Source organism: Buteo buteo, chromosome 13, assembly GCF_964188355.1.
Source record: "Buteo buteo chromosome 13, bButBut1.hap1.1, whole genome shotgun sequence".
Classification (NCBI taxonomy): Eukaryota; Metazoa; Chordata; class Aves; order Accipitriformes; family Accipitridae; genus Buteo; species Buteo buteo.
This window is the reverse complement of record NC_134183.1, coordinates 13,485,316-13,507,327: the sequence shown is the minus strand read 5'-3', so window position 1 is coordinate 13,507,327 and position 22,012 is coordinate 13,485,316. Positions and strand designations below refer to the sequence as shown.

Here is a 22,012-nt window from a genome sequence, read left to right as displayed (position 1 = left end):
AGCCACAGGAAAGGGACGGGGATTCAAGCCACAGGAGGTTCAGTGTTGCCTTCAGCTGCCTCACTTAGCTGCACCCCCGTGTGCACAGCAGAAGCTGCTAGCAAAAAGATGCTCTTTTTAGGACAGTGGGAAGCCGGTCACATTGCAACCTTTCCCCCTCATTTCATAGTTTATTAATAAACTGACTGCTTACTGCTATGGTCTCTCAAATACAGCTCAACAGAAAATCAACAGACTTCATGCCCCACCTGACAGCATGCAGTTTTGTCAAATTATTCAATAAGGCAAAGCTGCTGTCCTGAACTGAGATACTTGCTGCTGTTCTTCCATGGAAGAGCTGTAGAGAGTTGAGGATCAGATCCTGCAACTTCTCTATGGTTTATAAGAGAAATTCAGACATCTGCGTTACATTCTTTTCATTTACAACAAAGAGAGGATCTGCAAAGCATCCCCCTCTGCTGCACACCTGTGATCTTCCTGCATGGAGAACAGCAACAGCCTTTTCCCTTCTCAGCACAGAAAAACACCTTCAGATTAAAGGCTAGATGATGTTCTGGCAAAAAACTGGATCCACAGCAGAAACCATCACTTACTGGGAAAGGGCAACAGGTACGTGCCATCTAGTGCCAGATCCAGTGACAGCCCTCCTGCCCACTGCAAGAATCACGTTTCGCTACCCACAGTTACTGAGCACTGACTGCAGTCCTAAAAAAATAAATTAAATAAAAAACAGTGTCTCTTGTCATTCTCATCAATAGCTGACAAACACGACCTACAAAGTTTGCCTGTGAAACAGAAAGTCTTTAAGTGGGTAAGAGAATTCACAAACATGTTAATGCTTCCATCATCCTCTCTTTCAAAATAAATGTGACATTTGCATGTAACATGCACAAAGTCAGCTAATATACTCCTAACACTTTAAAATGTGGTTTAAAGATAAAACTACAATTAAAATATAATCTAGGAGGTAATTCAAGCAAACACACTGTCACTACGTAACAGTCAACAGTATTTTTAATGGAAAATACTCAACATCAAAATCTGTCTTTCCTGTAAATAATTATTGCTAGGAAGAAATCAGGTATTTTCCCTGTCAAAAGAATCTTCTTGAGTACTTTCCTAATAGTGCACTTCTCAATTTGACTGGTTAAAATATACAGGGACAAAAGCCACTGTCCCCTCTCTCAGCAGCTCTCCAGACTGTCACATGCTGCCAGTTCTGCGGCACAGGCGGCTGCTCCGGCGGCGGCTGCTCCGGCTGCGGCTGTGCCGGTAGGAGAGTCCCTGGATCTGGCCCCCACTGATCGTTGCAAGCTCCCCCCAAACCCACTCAGGCAGGCTGGACAGGGCCCCCTCCCGGAGGCAGGCTTGCTCTCCCAGCACCTTACCGTGTTAGGTTAAACTTACTGCCGACAAAATTTAGATCTTTCATCTATACCTTCAATGGTTTTAAACTGAAAGAGGGCAGGTTTAGACTGGACGTACAGAAGAAAGTTTTGTGATGAGGGTGGTGAGACGCTGGAACAGGTTGCCCAGAGCAGCTGTGGATGCCCCATCATTGGCAGTGTTCAAAGTCAGGTTGCACGGGGCTTGGAGCAACCTGATCTAGTGAAAGATGTCCCTGTCCCTCGCAGAGGGGGTGGAACAGACAGTCTTCGAAGGTCCGTTCCAACCCAAACCATTCTGTGATTCAATGACTAATGCTGGGAAACAGCCTATTGACCATGTTTTACACAGATTTCCAAAGCAGCGAGAAAACCAGGCCAACAACCCCACACCACGCAAGGAGGCACTCGCTCTTGTCCCTTAGCAGCACGTGAAACTTTCCCTGGAATAAAACTGTTACAGGTTTGTGTGGTGCGGTTTTTTTGGTAGCGGGGAAGGGGGCCACACAGGTGGCTCTTGTGAGAAGCTACTAGAAGCTTCCCTGGCTCCAAGTCGGAGCTGCCTCTGGCCAAGGCCGACCCAGTCAGTGACTGTGGTAGCACCTCTGGGAGAACAGATTTAAGAAGGGGAACTGGTAGTGAGTAGGGGGATTGTAATGTGAGAGGAACCCCTCTGCAGATATCGAGGTCAGTGAGGAAGGAGGGGGAGGAGGGGCGCCTGAGGAGGTGGATGCCCCTGCAACCCGTGGTGAGACGGCAGACTGTCCCCCCCCAGCCCATGGAGGGGAGCAGAGACCCCCAAAGATGGCCGTGACTCCATGGGAAAGCCCACACTGAAGCAGTGTGTCACTTAAGATCGATCCACGGAAAGGACCCACACCAGGGAAGTTTGGGAAGAACTGAAGCCCGCTGAAAGGACCCACGCCAGGGAAGTTTGTGAGGAACTGCAGCCCGTGGAAAGGACTCACGTTGGAGAAGTTTGTGAAGGACTGTCTCCCATGAGAGGGACCCCCCGCTGGAGCAGGGGAAGAGTGTGAGGGGTTTTCTAATGCCTTTCAGCCTCCTGGGTCTGACCCGCTTGCATTCCTACCTCCAGGTATAGGAGTCGGCCAAACAATTTTAATGGAAGAATTTTACAGCCTTACTCACCATGAGCCCCTGCACAGGGTCTGTGATCAACCATGCCGCCATGGGGAGCTTACAGCACGTACCTCCAAAACCACAGGTGGAAAACCACCAACCCCATCCCCTCAGGCTGCAGCACACTGCTGCTTGTAGGACAAACCGCAAGCTGGCAACACTAACAAATTTTCATTACAAAACTACCAATGTCAGAAATCCACAGTGAGGTTAGAGGGTTTTTTGTTGCCTGCTCTCTTTAAGTCCTTACAGCAGCAGCCCTGGCACAGTGCTGCTAGCAGGCATGCTGCACAGTCCTCTCCTGCCACCATCAAAGCGGTTCATGTGTTTATCCTATGCTTTCAGATAACCAACACAGTCAACCAAGCTGTTCAGAAAAGATTCACTGGTTATTTGGTGCTCAGCTTACAGTAGCGTCAGAGCCCATCCACTCCTGCAATGGGAAAACCACAAATTCTCTTCCCCTAAGACTGTATTCGTTACCAGCTCGCTTCAGGGATTACCTACCATCAGACCCAGCTGCCAAGCTCTGGTAAAAACCTCACTTTGCAAAATGCTCTGATGACATAGCCTTTTTTTATATTTTTTTTTGCGCGCCCCCCCCCCCAACATCATTTACTGAGGATTTTTTGTTTTGTACCAGATTTCAACCTCTTCAACGCACATGGACTGTCTATGGCTGACAGAAGATTCCAGCTTCAGACAAAAAGCACTGCTGGGGAAGTAACTAAAACCCTGCAGAAGCATTTACAGTCTTCTTAACATGTCAGACAACTGGGAATTGGCAAAAAGACTGACACAAAAGCAAGCCATTGTCCTCAATAAATATTAATCAACCTTCTTCAGCTGCCAAGGTTCCTATGAAACATCACGTGCCAGCTGTTCCCAGCTGGAAGTCCCATCTCTTACTCTGTCTCACCTGCAGAGCTATTAACACAGCTCCACCACTCCACTCTGTCTGGGCAGATGCTTTTCTTCCACCTCTTTTCACATTGCAGTCACTGTCATCTCAGGGATTTACCACAAAGGTCTACAAGTCTAACTCCAATCCTGCCACACAGCTCTAGCTTGCAGAAGAGATTTGAAATTCCTGCTTCAAACATCAAGTTTCCTAAAGATTTGTATATCCTGTGCTAACAGAAAATTATTAAAGAATAAATATGTGTTTTCCAACCCTGTCCTACAGCGCAATTCTGACACACAGGCTCACTCTGCACTGTAACACTGGAGCATATGTCCTTCTCAGCTCAAGACAGAAAAGCATCACTCTGTGAAAAGCTATGACCAACAAAGAATTTCCTATATACAATATCTCAGAAGAAATATGTCTGAGCAGTGGTCACAAACAGAGATAAAACCCAAATACACCAATTGTTTAAAAAACATGTACAATCATTTCACTAAATATTAGAATCACTGTAACAAATATGCATATTAAGTGCAAACAAAAAAAAAATCTAAATGCAAATTGCAAGAAATGCAGTTGCGAGATTTCTACAGTTCAGATTTAATTAAAACAAAACAAACCCCAACCAACCAAACATGCAGAGACTTGGTTTCTAATACAGCTCCCACCTTACTGCAGAGGGTACTCTGACTGGATGTCTGAGTGATGCACAGCCTAAGCCAATGACAGAAAATGGAAAGATAAATCCTACAGAGCTGCCCAAGTCACAGGGGCTGCTTGGCAGCATTGGGCACCCTCAGCGCTGCCTGTGGGAACAACATCTCGGACGTCTCTGCCTGCTCTCACTTCTCACGAAGAGGCAGGACCAGAAGTGGCCCATGAGAGGATCCGGTGCCCATGTGGCCCACACCCAAGATAGAAATTTGAGGTATTCACCTATAAGCTAATGACAGATACTGTTCCCTGCTCTGTAAAAGCACCTAAGAAGTCAGGTCTTCATTCAGCAGAAGTTTTAACAAGCGCAAGTCAAACTGCCGAATCCCACCCAGCTAGTATTTCATAGCAATTTAGCCAGCAGCAAACCCCCAGTACTCCATACACTCCATCTATGATTAGCACAACTGTATACTGATAGAGTGCTGCTCTTTTGTTACAGGTAAAGCAGAAGGCATAAAGCCACCTCAACAATTATTGACCTTTTAAAAAGTCTTAACTGAGCTCTTACTTCACTAGCACTGTGAAAAACAAACATAGGCTGTCCTAGGAGCAGGAATGCTGCAGCTGGTTATTTGGACAAAAAATCAAATTCCCAGTACCAAGATTGATTAAAAAAAAGCAGGATAATACTAAAAAAATGCATAGCTTATTTTGTGCCTTTTCACAGAAGCTTACCTGAAAGCCTAAAGCAAGAGACCAGTTCTCATTCATTCGCTGAAAGTCAAAGCAGCACATCATTGTTAAGAATCACCTTTCATGTTTCAGTATTAACTCTAAAACCATAAATAAAATGAATTTTTTAGATTAAACTTTAGACTGCGTTGCTTTGAATATAGAGCAATCCCATCATGTCAGGATCCATCATTTTATAAACCAGTCTCACCAGAAGGCACAGATCAACAGACCAGCAAGGGAACCAGCACTGGTACCTGGCAGGCAAAGAGGAGATCAGGGTACCATAAGGAGTATTAGTTTCCTCCAGCTGTTATTAAAACTACAACAGTAACTATTTGGGCACTTCTTGCCAACTGTTATAAAAAGCCTACTTGAACAGAACAGCTCTATCATGCGAGTTTGGTGGTAACAAGTAACACTCTTAAGACTGACGACGTTGTTTCCATCCCCAGAAAGCTGAAGGTTTGCATTAAATCTGCTCATACTAAGTAGTATTTTATAATACACAGTCCAGCTGCACACGCCCAGGTGATTTCCCACGAGGGACCAGCTGTCGACCACTGCCACCACAGCAAAAGACCAGACCTGGTAAAGCAGGCAGCATTACACATCTACAGCAAACAAGCCTACCCAGAGCAGAACAGGACACGTACGATGACATTGCAATATCCCAACACTGGTGCTGCTAATGACGGTTCATGCTCTGCAAGAGCAACCTGAGCAAGAAGCAATGTCTGCAGCCCATCGCTTCTCCATGCAGAGCTGCTGCCCCCTCCTCACCCCTGCCTGCAGCGAACCCAGGGTCACACCAGGAGTAACCACACTTCAGTCCTGGGTACAGATCCGTTGCTTGATATAAGGGGCAGATCATGGCAAAGCTCCAACTCCTTAAGCAGTGAAGACGACCCACCAACACTTCTAACAAGCACGTGTGATCTAGCAGGCTATGGTGATGGAGGCACTAAAGCAATGTGCATGGGGAATTTAGCACCATCACACTCTTGGGAAGCTGCAGGCTTGCTGTTTCTGACCATTTTACCTTCAAAGTTGACAAATTACAGGCAGGGGAAACCAAGCATTGCTTAAGGGGGATTTGACACCACACCAGCCACAGGTAGCACACGGCTCCCTGCAACGATGCACTGAGCACCTGGAGAAGAGCCTCCAAACGCATCTCTCTCAGGCACAGTGGTGACCTAAGGATGGGCAGCAGGTGCGTGGCCAGCAGCAGGGCCAAAACCAGCCACGTCCCTCTCCACCACTGCTGACCAAGCCAATGGAGATGGGTATTAACCTCTGACTTTTTCTGGGACGTTTACATCTGATCCAGTATGAGCCACATTAAGTCCACCCAACACATTACAGCCATACGGGACGGCAGCCATACTTCGTACCAGCACAAACACCATCTTCTCTGCTGTCTCCACAGCCTCGCCTTATCACATGGCAAGGAAAGCTTCAAAGGCACCCAGAGAGAGGGCACCTGGCTTGAGGTCACTTGCTTCCCCATAGCCACTCAGAATTGCACAGAGACAGGTTTCTGGGAAGCATCTGGCATGCCAAAGGTGACCGCATCGATGGCACAGCACATGCACGCATGCCAGGCACGCAGCAAAAAAACAGCACAAGCATGTCACCACGTGCCAGCCTCCAGAATAAGAACCATCATCCACCAGACAGGAAACTCTGGATGCTCATCGTCCAGCTGCAGGGCTTGAGCCAGGCGACTATTTTAGCTCTCAAAAAACACTGTATGTGCTACAGACACATTTCAATTTAACGTAACCTCAGATACAAAAAACATGGGACATTTTTGACTCTGAGTAAGGAATGAGAAGTGCACAAAAACTACTTAACCCAACACTGTGGAGACAAAACAAGAGAAACAAAAATTCCACCCTTGCTCTCTCCCACTGCGGGTCCTGGCTGGCAGCACTGTGCGTTCCCCATGGGCACACTGCTGCCAGCTCTGGACTTCACCATGAGTCTCACAAGACCTGGTGTCCCCTCACACCAGCAGCTACAACTTACACAATCTCCTAAATAAGACTTAATTTTTTTTAATTGGTTTTCTCTCTACAATAGCACACAAAAACTGAAAAACAACAAAAAGGTCACCACAGCAGGCTGGCAATACGTTCAGAGTGCAATAACCAAGCAAGAACTGTAACTGAAATTATCCACAGAAGTCTACTAATGTCAGTTCTAAGGCTCTGAGATTTTATTAATAACACTGATTAGTGAAAATGAGAAATGCATCAGCTAACCACCTGACTGGTAAGAAAACATGAAAATTTAAAAGAAAGGAAAAAATCCTTATGCCATTCTCCAACGGAAGTTCCTTTTACCCCTACAAAACCAACTCAGCTTTCTTGATGAGCTTGGAAGTTTACCGGCTTGCCTTAAAACTTCTTCCCATTCCTTTGGCCCAGCTCTGTGTCTGTGACCTCTGCTCTCCCCTTGAATTATTTCTTTCTTAGCTCCAGGTTGAGGGACATGCGTGCATGCTACTGTGCTGCTCAGCTACACCATGGTTCTTAAAACAGGTTTAGAAGTCCAAACAGGTAACTCCAAATACATTTAGATTTTCAGAGACAGTGAATGCCATTTTTATCTCCTCTTAGTTTTTTTTCTGTTCATCTCCTTACTTTCCTTTTCAGTCACGTTAAGCTACTACACCAGACATGATGCTTTTGAAGGTTATACAAGTTTTTTCATACTTTCAAAGACTCAGAACTAGGGGCAAACACAAAGTTTCTCTGCTAAAGAAATAAGCACTATGGAGTCTCTCAACAAAAATTTCCCAAGTCCACTGATTTTGAAAGTCCTTGGAAAAAGAGCTCTACTTCTGTGCAGAGGGCAGGCAGGTTTTCAGTACGGAAGGAGCCTGAGAGTCTGCCTGGCTAATCCCCACGGTCTCACGCTGGGTAACAGAAGACTGTTTCAAAAATATCAGCCAGTAGCCCCAACACAGATCCAGCTATCTTCTTCCCTTGCCCTCATCCCCATTAACTCCTCCTCCCTCGGAGCTCCCAGAGAAAGGAACTCATGCACCAGTTCTGCATACAAAATCTGACTGTGCCACACAAAAACACCAAAGGGTCCTCTTGGCTCTTGCAAGGCGTCAGAGCACACCAAACTAGAAGTTTTCCACCTTCACAGCCATCTGTGCGCAGCCTATGGCCAGAGCCAACGCTGCTTGCTGTCTGCCTTAAGTCTCACCCCAGAGAAAACTGACCTGCAATGCCTTGGTTTAAGATGCCACAATATCTCCACTACAGCAGGACTCAAGATTTTTTGCCGATAAGGTGGAAGCTGCTTAATGCTGCCCTCCTATCAGTGATGCAACGCTCATCTCTGTTCGTGGCTGATCAAATGCTGCACCAGCACAGCTTGGGTCTGCTTCTGGTGCTGCTGCCCTGGGAGGCAGCCCAGGGGAAGGAGGAAGCTGGAGGTATCAGCCTGGTCCTGCTGCCCCTGTTTTCTGCCCCACGCAAGGCCATCAGCAAACTCCAAAGTCATCGCAAATAACTTGCCATCAGCAGGAACAGAGCATTCATTTCATGGAAAGGGTAGCAGAGGCTGGTTGCTTGCCTAGCTCAAAGCACGCCAGGGCAGGAATACCATCACGCCCTGAAACATCTCCAAGAAACAAGCATTGCAGAGGGCGTAGCAGCACACACGTTGAAGATGACAGATCAACAGCTACACAGTTGTCATGAAATCTCCGCAGTCTGGCAACCGAAAGAACATCTGCAGCTAATGACTGAAATTGTCCTCCAGAAAGAGTCCAAACTGTTTTTAAAAAGCAGCTTGATATACTTATGTATGAGGTAGAAATGGATAACTACTGGAGACAAAATATCAAACTTGTGGTAGGATTTCTTGGGCATCCAACTTGCTAATATCTCTAAGGGGGGAGTGAAGGGCTTATGTTATTAGCTGGGCTTTGGCTGATCCTGGCAGAGTGAGTGCGAGTGCACACGTAGGGAAGGTGCCAGACAGAATTCTCTCATTGCGTTTCCACTCTGTGATTACTTCTATTTTATTTTTAAAGAGATTTCCAAGGGTCTTTGTCTGTCTTTGACTCCTAACATGGACCAAAGCATATCAAACTCAGTCATCTAAAACAACTGCCATACTTGGGACTGAGGGAACTTTTCTTCTAGCACATACAGATTACCTTGGTCCTCTGAAGCACTGGGCAAAATTACTTCACAGCATCACTTGCAAGTTCTGTTCAGAATTATCTTTTCTGCAATATCCAAAGTACTGGGAATAGCCTCTTCCTCCAGCACATCACAGTGGCAGCTTTTGGACTTTAACTATGGGTAGAAATTTGGAAGAAACTATTGCTGTGAGACTGCTGCAAATGCAGAGAATGCTGTAACCCATGGTGAACAGGGACACTCAGCTTAGTCGTCCTGTGGACCTCTCTGGATGTAACACTGAGCAGTTGCTTGTTCTCCTGGCATATGAGTCAATGTTCCTGCTGGGCAGTAAAGCAGCAGCAGCTCCTGCCAGCTTGGACGAAGATGACCCAACCTTCATCTTCACCAGCTCAGCTGCCATGAAGAAACCAATATTGGTTGCTAAACCCACATCTCTCGAATGCAATGCCCAAAGGGATAGCAAAATTTTGACCCCAGTATTACATCTGCAGTTTAGCGCATTGCTCCACAGTGTGGACAATCAACCCCTTGAAGATTATCACCACAGAGGGTTCATTGTGTTTGGTTTGGGTCTCAAAGACTCAGGGCATGCCAGCACAACATTACTCTAAGGATGTGAACGCTGGGCAGTCAAAGCTTCACTGCCGAAGTCAGAGTACTAATCAGATTTGAGAGGGAAACCCAACACAAAACTTCCCAGAAAGCTTCTATTTACTGTATGGAAATAGCACCATGGACAAGCAGCTCCTGGACTCCATCCCAGGTGCTGTGAGAGCAGCACAGTGCCCTGGCACAAGGCTGGGTCCATCTCAGACCTTTGGCAGCTCAACTATGAAGCAGGTTCGCTGCTGCCAGTTCAGTTACAGGCTCCCGTTCAAGTCAGTTGTGACTGCAACCTGTCTATATTAAAGCAAATGACCAGCCCCAGAAACATTGCATGTCTTCACTGAAATAAATCCCGCATTCACACATTCTTCATTTACAGCTTATTTTTGTAGGGCAGGAAAAAAAACCAGCCATACTGACAAATCAGACTTGGAATTTCCAGTTCAATTCACAGAAGATCCCAAATCATGTCCCTGATGGGGAAACCAACTGAGCCCTCCCACACGAGTCCACAGACACACATGGGCCACAGTTCCCACCACTCCTGTCTCAACCTTTGTCACTTCCACGCTTGCCGAGAAGATCCTTCTCTCATTTGGTCAGCTGTGGTCCTCATCAGCGGGATCAGCAGGGATGAAGCCATGGGAACAGGCCAGAGAGCAAATTCTTGTTCTCAGCCCTGAGGATATCTAGCACTGATGCACAATGGAAAAGCTTAACCTGTAGGAAGCGTATTTGGCCACGACTGGCATAACCAGCTCTGCAGATAAGCTCTAGGATGTTACTCCAACTCTTCTCAAAAAGAAATAAATTAATAGAAACATGTTTTACAATAGATTTTGCATTTCCACGAGAACTCTGGCAAGCTTGTTCAGATACTCAACAACGTGTGCCCCCAGTGCAGCAACAACTCAACTGTCAAGCTGCTGCCTAAAGCAGCACATCTCCAAACCTTTACATCCAACCCCTTCTTCTTCCAATGGAAGTCCGAGCTCGTTCACAACTCCTTTGCATAAACTTGCATGCATACTTGTACCATACAGTCACACTTCCTAATTACAACAGTTGGGCTACATCAGATCAGAAAGGAGAGAGCTGACCTCTACATTTCCACAAATCAGTAAGGAAACCAGCTTTAAAAGCAGACATCCAAACACCCTAATTTCCACATTCTGACTGTTCCCACTATCCCAAAGCAAAAAGTACCTTGAAGAAAGGATTGAACTCGCATGTCTATCCTTGGCTCTGGGCCACAAGTCTTGGCCAGCCCTACACGAAGCAGTTCTGATCATCCTCCCCCTTCCTACCCTATGCCCATCCACATTTCTGAGTGGGACAGGAGGAAAGAAGAGGACATCAAAGGTAGGGCGAGGTTTCCAGTGTTTGGCATGAAACCAGGTCCTAAACTGACACTGTTCAGGAGGGGAACTGGTCTTTACAAGAAAACTCGGACATGGTCCCATCACTCCCCAGAAGGAATTTCCAAATGCAATGCTTTTATCTTAGTCCATAACCCCTCCCAGGTCAAAGCAACACAGCCATGTGTTTTTAAAGGAAACTGTTTTATCTCTGTCCACGAACCTCTTCAAAGTACAAACACTTTGCTCTCTGGTCCAAAAGCAAAGCGATGGCTAATTCAGTTCAGAGAACCACTTCCAGAGAATTAGGTCCAAAGCAAACCATAAAACCCTTTTGGTCCATAGAAAAAAATAAGCCTAGAAAAAAAACTGACAGAAGGACTGACTCCCTTTCGGCTCAGCTCTGCCTGCTCCCAACAGCTGTCCTCCTTACACCACAGGGCATCTCCTGAAGCACCTCAGAAAGATCAGATAAATTATTCAAAACACAGACTAATTCCTGGCGCTTGGACTCTTTGTTTGCTCCAGGATCAGCTCCAGCCGTCTGCTTCCTGGAGGGCTTGCTCTGCCTCCAGTAAAGGGCAAACACAAAGGCTTCGATTTGCAGAAGAGGAAATCAATTTAGCAGCTAATAAATACGCAATTTGTGCAATATACATACCCTCCATCTCCCTTGATGCTCATACAAAAGTTAATGGGCTGTACACGGCTAAGCACAAAGTTATTGCACGCGTTCACATGAATGGCAGTTTAGCTCGTTTGAGAGCAGAACCGGGAGGGAGACAGGTAGCGGATGCTTGGCAACACCATGTTGTATTTCCTCACAAGCAGCAATAGCAGAGATTCCTCCACGGAGGCTACAGCCTGAGGAGTCAAGGTCACACATTTTGGAAGATGCTCTGCAGCATCACATGACAGTCCTGATGCAAATCCAGACCAACGATATCTCACACACCCTGTGCAGGGTCCATACAGGCATGGAGCAGGCATCCAACCGGCAGTGCAGAGAGCTCCACAAGGACCTTTGCTTACCAATAGTTTGGTCTCCTCAAAAATTTACAGACTTGGCACACAGGAACTTAAATAAACCTATGACATCTGCTAAAAGCCATGCTTGCACCTTTCCACCTAACCATGGGGAGGCGCAAACACGCTGCAGCTGCACAAGCTGCAGAACTTACCTTGAAGCAACAGCCACCTAAGTAGACCAAGAAATGCACATCATGGCTATCTTCAAGATGTAAAGCCTCCCCTCAAACAAAAGGAATCCCAATAAGATTGCAGATGCCCATAGAAGACAGCTTAACCTCACTTAAAATAAAGCAGAGCGAAAAGTTTAAAACTGAAGTCAGCAATGCAGCCTATCCAGAAGTCTCCTGAATGCAGGCCGACACAAAGCTTTGTTGCCACGGCTGAGACACACTCAGACACTGAGGCAGTGCAAGTTTTCAATTCTCCCTTCCCCCTTTATTGTCATTTCCAAATGTATTCAGCTGCCAAAGTTTATCGGTCTCCTTTTACATCCTTTGGTTTAAAATTAATCCCTTCCATCCTCTGGGTGCTTCGAGTTTACCATATTAAATCACATGAATTAGTTCAAGTCTGTCCCACTGCAAATCTCTCTGCAGTCTATCCTTCCCTTCAACTGCAAGAAGTGCCTCAAAAAAACCACCAATCCAGTCAGGCACAGTTACTAAGAGGCGAAAACACTGGGATTAAAGGCAGGCAGGAAGCTAATTAGCTCCAACGTGGTGCTCTTCTAACTCATAAGGTTATTGTACACCAGAGCGGCAATTTTGTACACTTGTGGCTTGCCAGCGCAATGCAACTGTGGAAATCTGCTTGATCCCTGACAAGCAAACATGCACACGCACACAAAAAAAACCCACCAACCCAACACAGAAAAATAGGAGCCAGTTGAACTAATTGAGCCTACCACCCACACCAATGATGCACCCAGGAAAGACAGTGGCTGGGAAGGCCACACAAATTATTTTGGTAGAAGTGCAGCCTGGCAGCAGAGAGGCTCCTCAGTGAGTCAGAAGCATGAGGCTGTCCCACAGACAGCACAGCACACACCTCTGCCCTGCCAGCAACGCGAGCTATGAGGGCTGCCTGGCCTTAAGACACTGACATAGTGTCATCACCCAAGAGGAGCTTGCAAGGGGACCTGCTTCCTAATGCGAGCAACTGACTTAGGCTTAGATTAGTTTAGTGGGCATGGGATTTAGGATAAGCCTACGCCCAGTGTGCCGTACAGGCACGGTTTGACAAGTGATGGAGCCAAGCCACCATGCTCCCTGCCTGCCTCTGGGAAGGTGGGTGTCCTACCTCCTGTCACCCCCAGCAGCATCCTACCGCCTCACTGGCACTGCAGCTCGGGGAGCTCTGCCCCGTCCAAGGGGAAGGCTAGCTCCTGAGCTGGGACCAGTCACAGGGTGAAGGGACCAACATGGCCTCAACAAGGGAGATGCCTACAAGGTGAACAGATAGAGGGGCTGTATATGTTAAAGGTATGTATGTGTTAAAGGTATATCCGTACTAGCACTTGCAGTCAATACCAAGCTCGTAACACAGAAATACCCCTTCGAGAGGCTGCCACACGTGGTGCCACCTGCAGTGGCAGTTTTTCAGGCATCTTACATACAGTTATACAAGTCCACCTAGCAAATCTCAGCAAGAGATTTGTAACAGGGATAACTTGTCCAACAACTCAGCAATGGTACAAGGAGGTAGGGTGGGGATAGAAAACAGGGTGCAGAGTCACAGCAAAAATAACTTTGGCTTGTTCAGACAACCAGAAGAACCCTGACTAAAAACTGAAGAGGGCTTCAAGGCTGCACAAATCCTTCCTGCAATCCCACCCCAGGAGAACAAGATGAAAGACACCCTCCCTGCAATTTCATGCTTTATGGACAATGACTTAACTCCTAGGCACCTTCAGAATAACTTAGAGCCCCTTCTCATTGATTTTGATAATCAAATATTTTGATATTTTAACAGTCACCCTAAACATCCAAGTCAGTTGCCTACTGAGAGGGGTGAGCCTCACAGCTTTTGTTTCAGATACCCTCCAAACAGAACTGCTATCATCACTAAAGAGTGGCATGTGCATATGGAGGGGTAACTAACATGCATTAGCTATTCCACTGTCAAAGCCTAGCAGAGACACAGTATTCAAGTTATGTGCGAGTTGAACCAAAGAAACACAGGTGAAGCATCTCTCACTAGGGATTCACCATGAGTTAACTACCACACATTAATTAATCCAGCCATAGCAACACACCTTTTTAAAAGGAAGAAATTTTTCAGTGCTCAACAGGCACTGCACTATCATTTACCCACTGCTCACACATTTCTTCTGCAATCAAACAATCCTGCAACATAAAAAGAAATCCGAGGATCTAGAAGACAAACAAAAGTCCTTCGCAAGGAATGCCAGCAGACTTGAATAACACAGTGCAGGATTCGCATTACTGAAGACACTGGCCAAGCAAACAGCACAGTGACTGCACAGGGAGATTGCTGGAGGAGGGCTCCTCCACCAGCAACCAATAACCAGAAACCAACCAAACTGATATTAAAAAAAACCACCAGCTTCAAAATGCAGTAACTACTGGACCAACTGACTTAAAGACACAGAATCTCCTGAACTGGTGTCTTTACAGAGACTGGGTTTCTCATTGTAGAAGAGATGTTACAGCCCAACCATAAATGACTAGGATCAGCACAGGAATCTCCTAAACATTTGTTCATCCCTCCAAAGTAGGAGGCCAGACTGTACAATAATAATAATAATCCATCCTGACCAGAACATCCATGGAAGAGCCCACACCCCAAGGTGACAACCCCTGAACCATGATGAAAAGGTTCAACTGCCAAAATCAGGCATGTTTTCTCCACCCTGCTGCTGCAGCGCAGCAATTCCCACCTCCCTGAGCTGGATGCTGTTCCCTCAGCATGCAGCAGAAGGGCAACAAAAACATACAGATCTAAGCAGGCATTGATAGCTTTGGTGAATACAATGCAGTCCATTTTAAATAAGGTACATGAGATCTGGGAACATAACCAGCACCTTTTGAAAGCTGGTCCAGATCAGTGCACTCCAGCCTTTGAGAGGATGCCAGAAGCATCACATCCATTCAGAGATTTTTGTACCTTCTTTATAAACATCACTTCAGTGAAACTTGGATGGACATCTGCTGCTGGTTCCTGCGCTGCAGGGCAGAGCGCTACACAAACACCCTGTGCAGCTTCTTTCTCTCAGGCAGTTTTTCTTTGCGACATACAGCAGCTATTACTCCCATTGGAAAGTAGGCCCCCACTTTTTCTTTCAACTCACATAAAATCTTATCAAACCTAAATCCAACAGAAGACATCTGACTTCAAAAGCAGCAATCACATCCCAGCTGTACGATCCTAACAAGGTGTTCATGTTTGTTTGATAAATGCAGAGCTTGATGTGGTTGCACAAGACTCCTGTAAGTAATGCTTCACTACACATACACCGGGACTGTGAATAAATTTAATTTGGGAGACTCCTCAACAAAATCAAGTTTGGAAAGCACTTTTTTTTTTTTTTTTTTGCTTCCTCACAAAACTCATCTTTCTCTTGCTGGATGGCCCTTGTTTTGACAGGCAACAGTGTGATTTCCACTCCTGCTGGCTCCATTAAAATCAACATAAAATAACTGAAAAAGCCTCCCAGTGCCTGATGAGACTAACTAGTATTTTGGGGCTGCCCCTTTACCAGGAAAACAGACATATGAAGAATGTCAGTTGATTACAAGTAAACCAAAATGGAAAGCTGAAATGCAAAACCACATGCTTACATATAAATACAGTCCTACACGTGCAGGTGTACACTAAGACTCAAACACAAAGCAGATATGGTCAGCCATATCCTGGCAGAGATACCATACAGGAAAAAACTGGTAGGCACAAATGAACTGAAATACATGGGTTTGCTCACCGCACAACTATCTTTACCTTCCATAATAAATGCAAATGCATCCAAGTAGACATACACCCATCAATCTGACAAATCTGCCAGTGTCAGCTTGCACCAGCGGTGTACATTAACACACACCGGTTTTATAATTCCAATGTGAGCAAGAGTTAAGCACAATCACCTTCTGATTTTATTCAATCAGTTCCCACCTGCTAAAGATACAACTCACTTTGCCTACATTAGAATAAGAACAGATAATTAATACACAGTGACAGATAATGCTTATTTTACTACCTACTGAGGACAAGAATTCATTCTCCCAGTCCCCTCTCTTTTCTTATCTCTTTCTTTTCTGCCTTGTTTTCTAATCCACATCACATATTTCATTTTCCCTGGCCATTCATACACTGCTTCATACCTCATCAGCTGCTCGCTTGCTGCTCCCTTTGCTTCACCCTTCCCTCCACCTCCCAACTGTCTTCTTGTTCCCCAAATTCCCCTCTTTGAGGTTCCCTAAGCAGATTGCCGTGTTTACTGGGGCTCCTCTTACCTCTCTAAGCAGAGGGGCATAATGGAAGGAGAAAGTAAGTCCACCTGCCAGCCTTTTGACAGTGCCCACATTGTGCCCCAGCAGATCCAACATCTCAACATCGAGGCATCAGCACCTCGTTCCTCTCCTCCTGCCAGGCCTGGGTCCAGGAGCACTTTCAGCAGTGGGGAGAAGAGCTGCTCCAGTCACTCCTTGCACTCAAAGGCAGCAACACAAAGAGGAGGAAGATACAGAAGTCATGGCATCTCTTACAGAATTCCCGTACCGAGGATCGTACCAGTCATGGTGATGCCCTCAAATGGGTTCAAGTAATATTCTGCTTTTGACACCTGTTGTGGTTTAACCCCAGCCAGCAATTAAGCACTACGCAGCCACTCACTCAGTAACTTGAAGGCTCTAGTAGACCCCAGTGCACAGTGTACCTTAATGCCATCAAGTTATAAAGGGGCAGAACCCATCTGTATAGGCACTGCAGCCACTCCAGCCCCTGTGACAAGCACTGCCACTGAACCAGAGAACCAACCCATGCCAGTATCAGTTGCCCCCACACAGAAGAAGAAATATACAAAAAAATCAGTTCGCTTAGTGAGGGATGAAGATGAACCAGGGTCATCACAAGAACAGGAAGAAGAGGCAGAACCAGAGGTAATCACCCAATACCTATCCCTCAATGAGCTGCAGGACATGTGAAAAGATTTCAGCCATCATCCAGGTGAGCACATCATCACCTGGCTGCTCCAATGCTGGGACAATGGGGCAAGCTGTTTGAAGTAACTATGATTACCCCAAAGACACAGTATAGATTACACATTGTCGCCAAATTCATCTGACCACAGTGACTGACAAAGTCCTTCACAGTGTTCACCAATTAAGTCATCTGCCAAACATGAACAATTCTTGACGTCTCAAAAAGCCTCTCAGAAGCTCTTTTCGGCCAGGCAGAGAAAGGTAGAGGGCAGAGCTTCCTCGTACATAGGCAGAAACCCATCTCCCAACTCCAATATGTCACTGATGGCCTGAATGGCATCCAAGGGTGAGAGTGGGACTCTAGACAGTCTCTTGATGCACTCAGATACCCCTTGGCAACCTCCCTGCCCAGGTTGCTTGCCTCATATCCACAGACGATTCTCTAACCAGCTATGGACTTTCTCTGATTTTTGCTAAAAACAGAGAGGTTATGGCTGGAGTAGTGTAGAGAGGGCAAAGGCCTCAATGAGGGAGCAGGCAGGACCATGCATGTGAAGGTAACTGAGAATCCCAAATTCCAGCTGAACAGGTCAGGAATTCCCACCCAACACATCTGAACCATCACGTACACTCTGAAAAGACATACAGTATGTATGCTTTGCTTTTGAAAGACACCAGAGCATACCAAGCAGCAAGTACTTCGAGAAGTCCCAGTTGCCTCCAGTCTTCCTGAATGCTAAACACAGGAGCTGAATCTGTACCAGCCAGTTTTAAGCAGTTCCAGTTCCTGCTTGGCACTGGAGGTAGGACAAGTGACTCCACAGGTTGCAATTAGAATCAAAATTCTTCCTGTGCCTTAGAATTAATTACATTTCTAGATTTCACACCACCATTCTTCAACTGACAATTTTCTACATAATGTCAGCAGTAAAGACTATAACTAATTTTGGCCATGAGAGAAATGCAAAATTGCTCCAATTACAGTTTGAGTGTTGTTTTTTCTTAAATCACTGTCAAAGTGGGATATCCTACTTCCTACAGAATCTCTGTTTTCTCTGCAAAACATCCAGGACACTAAATATGCAGGACTGCTTCTGGACTTTTAACTTTACACATAACTAAGGAAGACAACAATTCTTCACACCAGCAGTCACCGGCATCCAGACAGACTTCAGTTTGCACACAACTAACAAAAATTTCAAAAATTATGAAATAGGCTATATTTCCAGTACTTAGAATTCCAGTTCTCCTTTGTCTCTGAGCCGTCAACCGTGCCTTGAACACGGCACCATCAACTGCACTGGCCAGGGGGACCCTTTGGGAAAAAATGAAGCTCCCAAGTTCATGGGCATGAACAGCTGACGCATTTAGCCAGGAGAAGACATGAACATGAAGCTGGGGCATGCAGAACACTAAGCATGACGAGACCTGAAGCAACCCCTTGCTTGATCGCAAGGCTTGAGGGCCACAGCTGCACAGTAAGCCCAGCGTGAGGACAGCTAGGTGTCCCTTTGTCTCAGTATTGTCACCTGGAGGGGCTTTAGCCTGTGTGCAACAAAAACGCTGTAGGATATCAAATTAAAAACAAAACAGAGTGGCCTGTAGAGACCTTCTGGATCTGCTGCCCTAGCTCCAGACACCAACGTGATGGGCCTCAATTTCCATGAAGACTTCTCCCCTGTACCATCACCCCCACCTTCTCCCTACCCCCAGCGCCTGCCAAACTCCCTGACAGCAGATACTCCTTACAAAACCGTCAGCCCTCATACCGAAACAGAAAACCCCTGCAAGAGGCTGTCACCTCAGGTCAGCTTGCCCAAGCACGTGTCCTCTGGGCATGGTCTCCAAAAGCAATGGATCGCTGTCTGGAGGAGCACTGCCATGGCCAGAGTTGTCCCACCCTCTCCCACTCCCACCACCTCCTTTGCAGCAGCAGTTGCACAAGCTGGATCAGAGAGTATTTCTGGCTGAAAATTAACTGAGCAAAACTTTTTTTTTTTTTTTTAAATATAATTACTTGTTTCCAGCTTAATAACTTCCCTGCTCCACCTCACCATACCGTTTAAACCAATTAAATCAACACTGACGCAGTCCTACCTACTTTTCTCCCCACCCAGCAATACATTCCCACACCTCCCTTGCACCAGTGCTTGCCCAACCCCACCATGAGCAAACGCTGGGCACCCGAACTATGGAAAATTGGCCAATTTTTGGTGGGTTTGCTTTGCTACAGCTCAGCTTACCTTGGCATCAGCAGGGAGCCAGCGAGAGTGGAACATGTGCCGGGGGCAAGGCCACAGTGCACCTCTGAGAGCAGCTAGACCTGCCCTGGAAGACTGCAGACCACCTGCAGACACGTCCAGATCCTTCCCATCCCACCTGCAGACTCCCTCGGCTTTACACAGGCAGTCACACAGCAGCAGAGGGATCCCAGCCTAGGATGGAGTTTCTTGCTGGTTCCAGGAACCTGCCTTCACCATCGCTGCCACAGCAACCTGCTCCTCCAGAGTCCACCCAGGATCCTACACTCAGCTCCTCCCAGGGCACAACACTCATCCGTTACCTTAACAAAAAACACCCTAACACCAGCTTTCACCACAAGCACTTGCATATCATCAAACTGGCCCTGTTGTCCTGAATTCATATTTAAATAGCCACTTTAAAACAACTACAACAGAAACAAGTGCCCTTCCTCCACCTGGAGAAAGGATGCAGATGCTACATCATCACAAGCTTACAGGGCATCACAGGTTCTGGAGTCAGGGTGCAAAGCCAACTCTCAGCCCTGAAGATACACAGGATTCAGGGGAATGATGCATAAATATGAAAAACAGGGGTCAGGTGGAAATACAAGGGGCAACACAGAGAGTTGTAACTGCACTGCAACAAGGCTATTTCTTCTTTTATCACAACCACCTTGGTGTATCACAGACAAGGTTTTAATCCATGCATTTAATTTAAAAGTTTTGGGATTCTGGTTTTTGAAAGGTGTTGTAAACATGGATAATACCACCCTCCCAGGGCCCAACAGGTACACACCCCTTCATCTAGCAAGCACAAGAGCTTCACACAGCAGAAGCTGCCAAGAGCAAAAATTCACCTCTTTATTCCAAATATACCAAACTCTTTAGTTTGTATCATCAGTTCTCTGCCCAGAGTGCTAGCAGGACTGAACAGAGACTACAGCAAACAACTATAACAAACATTATTTGCTGAGAGCACTTGCACCTCTCACAGAGAGCGTGACCTTTCCTTCTTCTATTAAAAAAATAAAAAGTTCCCAAAACAGGGCAAACAGCTTCTTTAGTATTACCACCTCTGTACTAAATTAATAAAAAAATAAACCAGTACTGCGTCTCCTCAGCCTAATAAAGCCTAAAACGCTGCTCAAGCAGCGAGTATTTTTCAGTGGTCTAACTTCAAAAGAAAAACTGAAATGCGTTTGCTGCGGCTCTCCTGAAAAATAAATATCCACTGTTTTTGCAAGACTCAACCACCAACAAGTGCAGGCGGGAACCCTGGCAACATGACCCTGCTGTAACACCGTAAATTTCCACCCGAATGAAACAAAACCGAACCAGAAGTTCACGGCTGAACTGTTCTTACTTCAACGTCTGCCCTGAGAACAGCACCTCAGCGCACGCAGAGGGACGAGGACGACGGCGCACCGAGGCAAGGCGCCGAGCAGAGCCGGGGCTCCACCGGCTCCGGGCCCGGCCGTCCAGCCGCAGGCCGCCGCGCTCAGAAGCGCCGGCCCGGCCGCCTGCCCGCTCCCACCCTGCCCGGGGCCGCGTCCCGGGCAGCACCGCGAGGCTCCCAACGAGGGGACAGGCCGCCCCCGACGCCCTTTCCCTCCGGCTGGGCCCCCCCCCCCCGCAGCCGCCTCCGGGCTGCTGCTGCTGCTGCCCGCGGCCTGCGCGGGTCACCCCGGAGAGGCCGCAAAATCGTCCCCGGCCGGGAGAAGCCGGAGCCGCGTCCCGCCGGCCTTTGTCCCGCTCCGCGGCTCCCTCCTGCCGCCCGGGGCGGCGCGGCCCCCGCCGCGGGCAGAGCTCCGGGGCGGGCTCCGCTCCCCTCGGCGTGCCCCGGCGCAGCGCCGCGGCGGCGGGCAGGGCCGCCCTTCCTCCCGGGGAGCCCCGCCGGGCGCGGCGGGAGGCGGCGGCCACGGGGAGCGGCGGGGCAGGCCGGGAGCGGGGCCTGCCGGGGCCGGGCTCAGGCCCCCGCCGCCCCCCTCAGCGAACCGGGGCCGCGCCGAGGGGCCGCGGCGTGTGTTTCCCGCGGGCAGCGCCCCGGCCCCGGCGGGGTCCCCAGAGCCGCGGCCCGCCCGCGCCCGGGGCCCAGCGCGGGGGCCACCGGGCAGCCGGCGCCGCCAGCCACCCACCCCCCCTCCGCTCGGGGGTCCGCCCTCGGGAGCGCCCGCCCGGCGGCGCCGCCGCCGCGCTCGGGCCGGGCAGGGCGAGACCCGCGGCGGGCACCGCGCTCCCGGGGCCCGGCCCGGCGAGGCCTAGCGCGGGGCTGCGCCGCCCGGCCCGGAAGCGGCGGCGGCCCGGCCGCGGCCTAGCGCGGGGCTGCTTACCCTGCATGCTGCTGGCGGCGGCGTGCGCCTGCGGGCCGCCCGGGCCCGGCCCGCTCCCGCCGCCGGCGCCGGAGCCGCTGCTGGGGCTGGGAGTCGCCATTGTGTGCGCGGAGAGGGAGCAGCGCGGCGGCTGCAATGCAGCAGGGACCCTCCCAGGCAGGACACCTAGAGCCCCGCCGCCGTATAGCAGCCGCCGCCGCCGCAGCCGCCCCGTCCGCCCCCGGGCTGGGGCCGCCGCTTAACCCCTCCCAGGCGGGGCGCCCGCAGCCCCGGCGCCCTGCGGCAGCCGCT

The 22,012-nt window shown here is 48.3% G+C and overlaps 1 protein-coding gene across 2 annotated transcripts in view; it reads right to left on the bottom strand.

Annotated features, from left to right (window-relative positions):
* The window catches only part of MAP2K4 (mitogen-activated protein kinase kinase 4), a 105,793-nt gene extending 83,781 nt beyond the window's left edge, over window positions 1-22,012 (bottom strand). The window contains exon 1 of one of the 2 annotated variants that reach the window (XM_075044834.1): window positions 21,722-22,012. In XM_075044834.1, the coding sequence (XP_074900935.1) occupies window positions 21,722-21,821 (100 nt within the window). In that variant the 5' untranslated portion in view covers window positions 21,822-22,012. The remainder of the gene's footprint in view (window positions 1-21,721) is intronic. The other variant, XM_075044835.1, reaches the window with a different exon arrangement.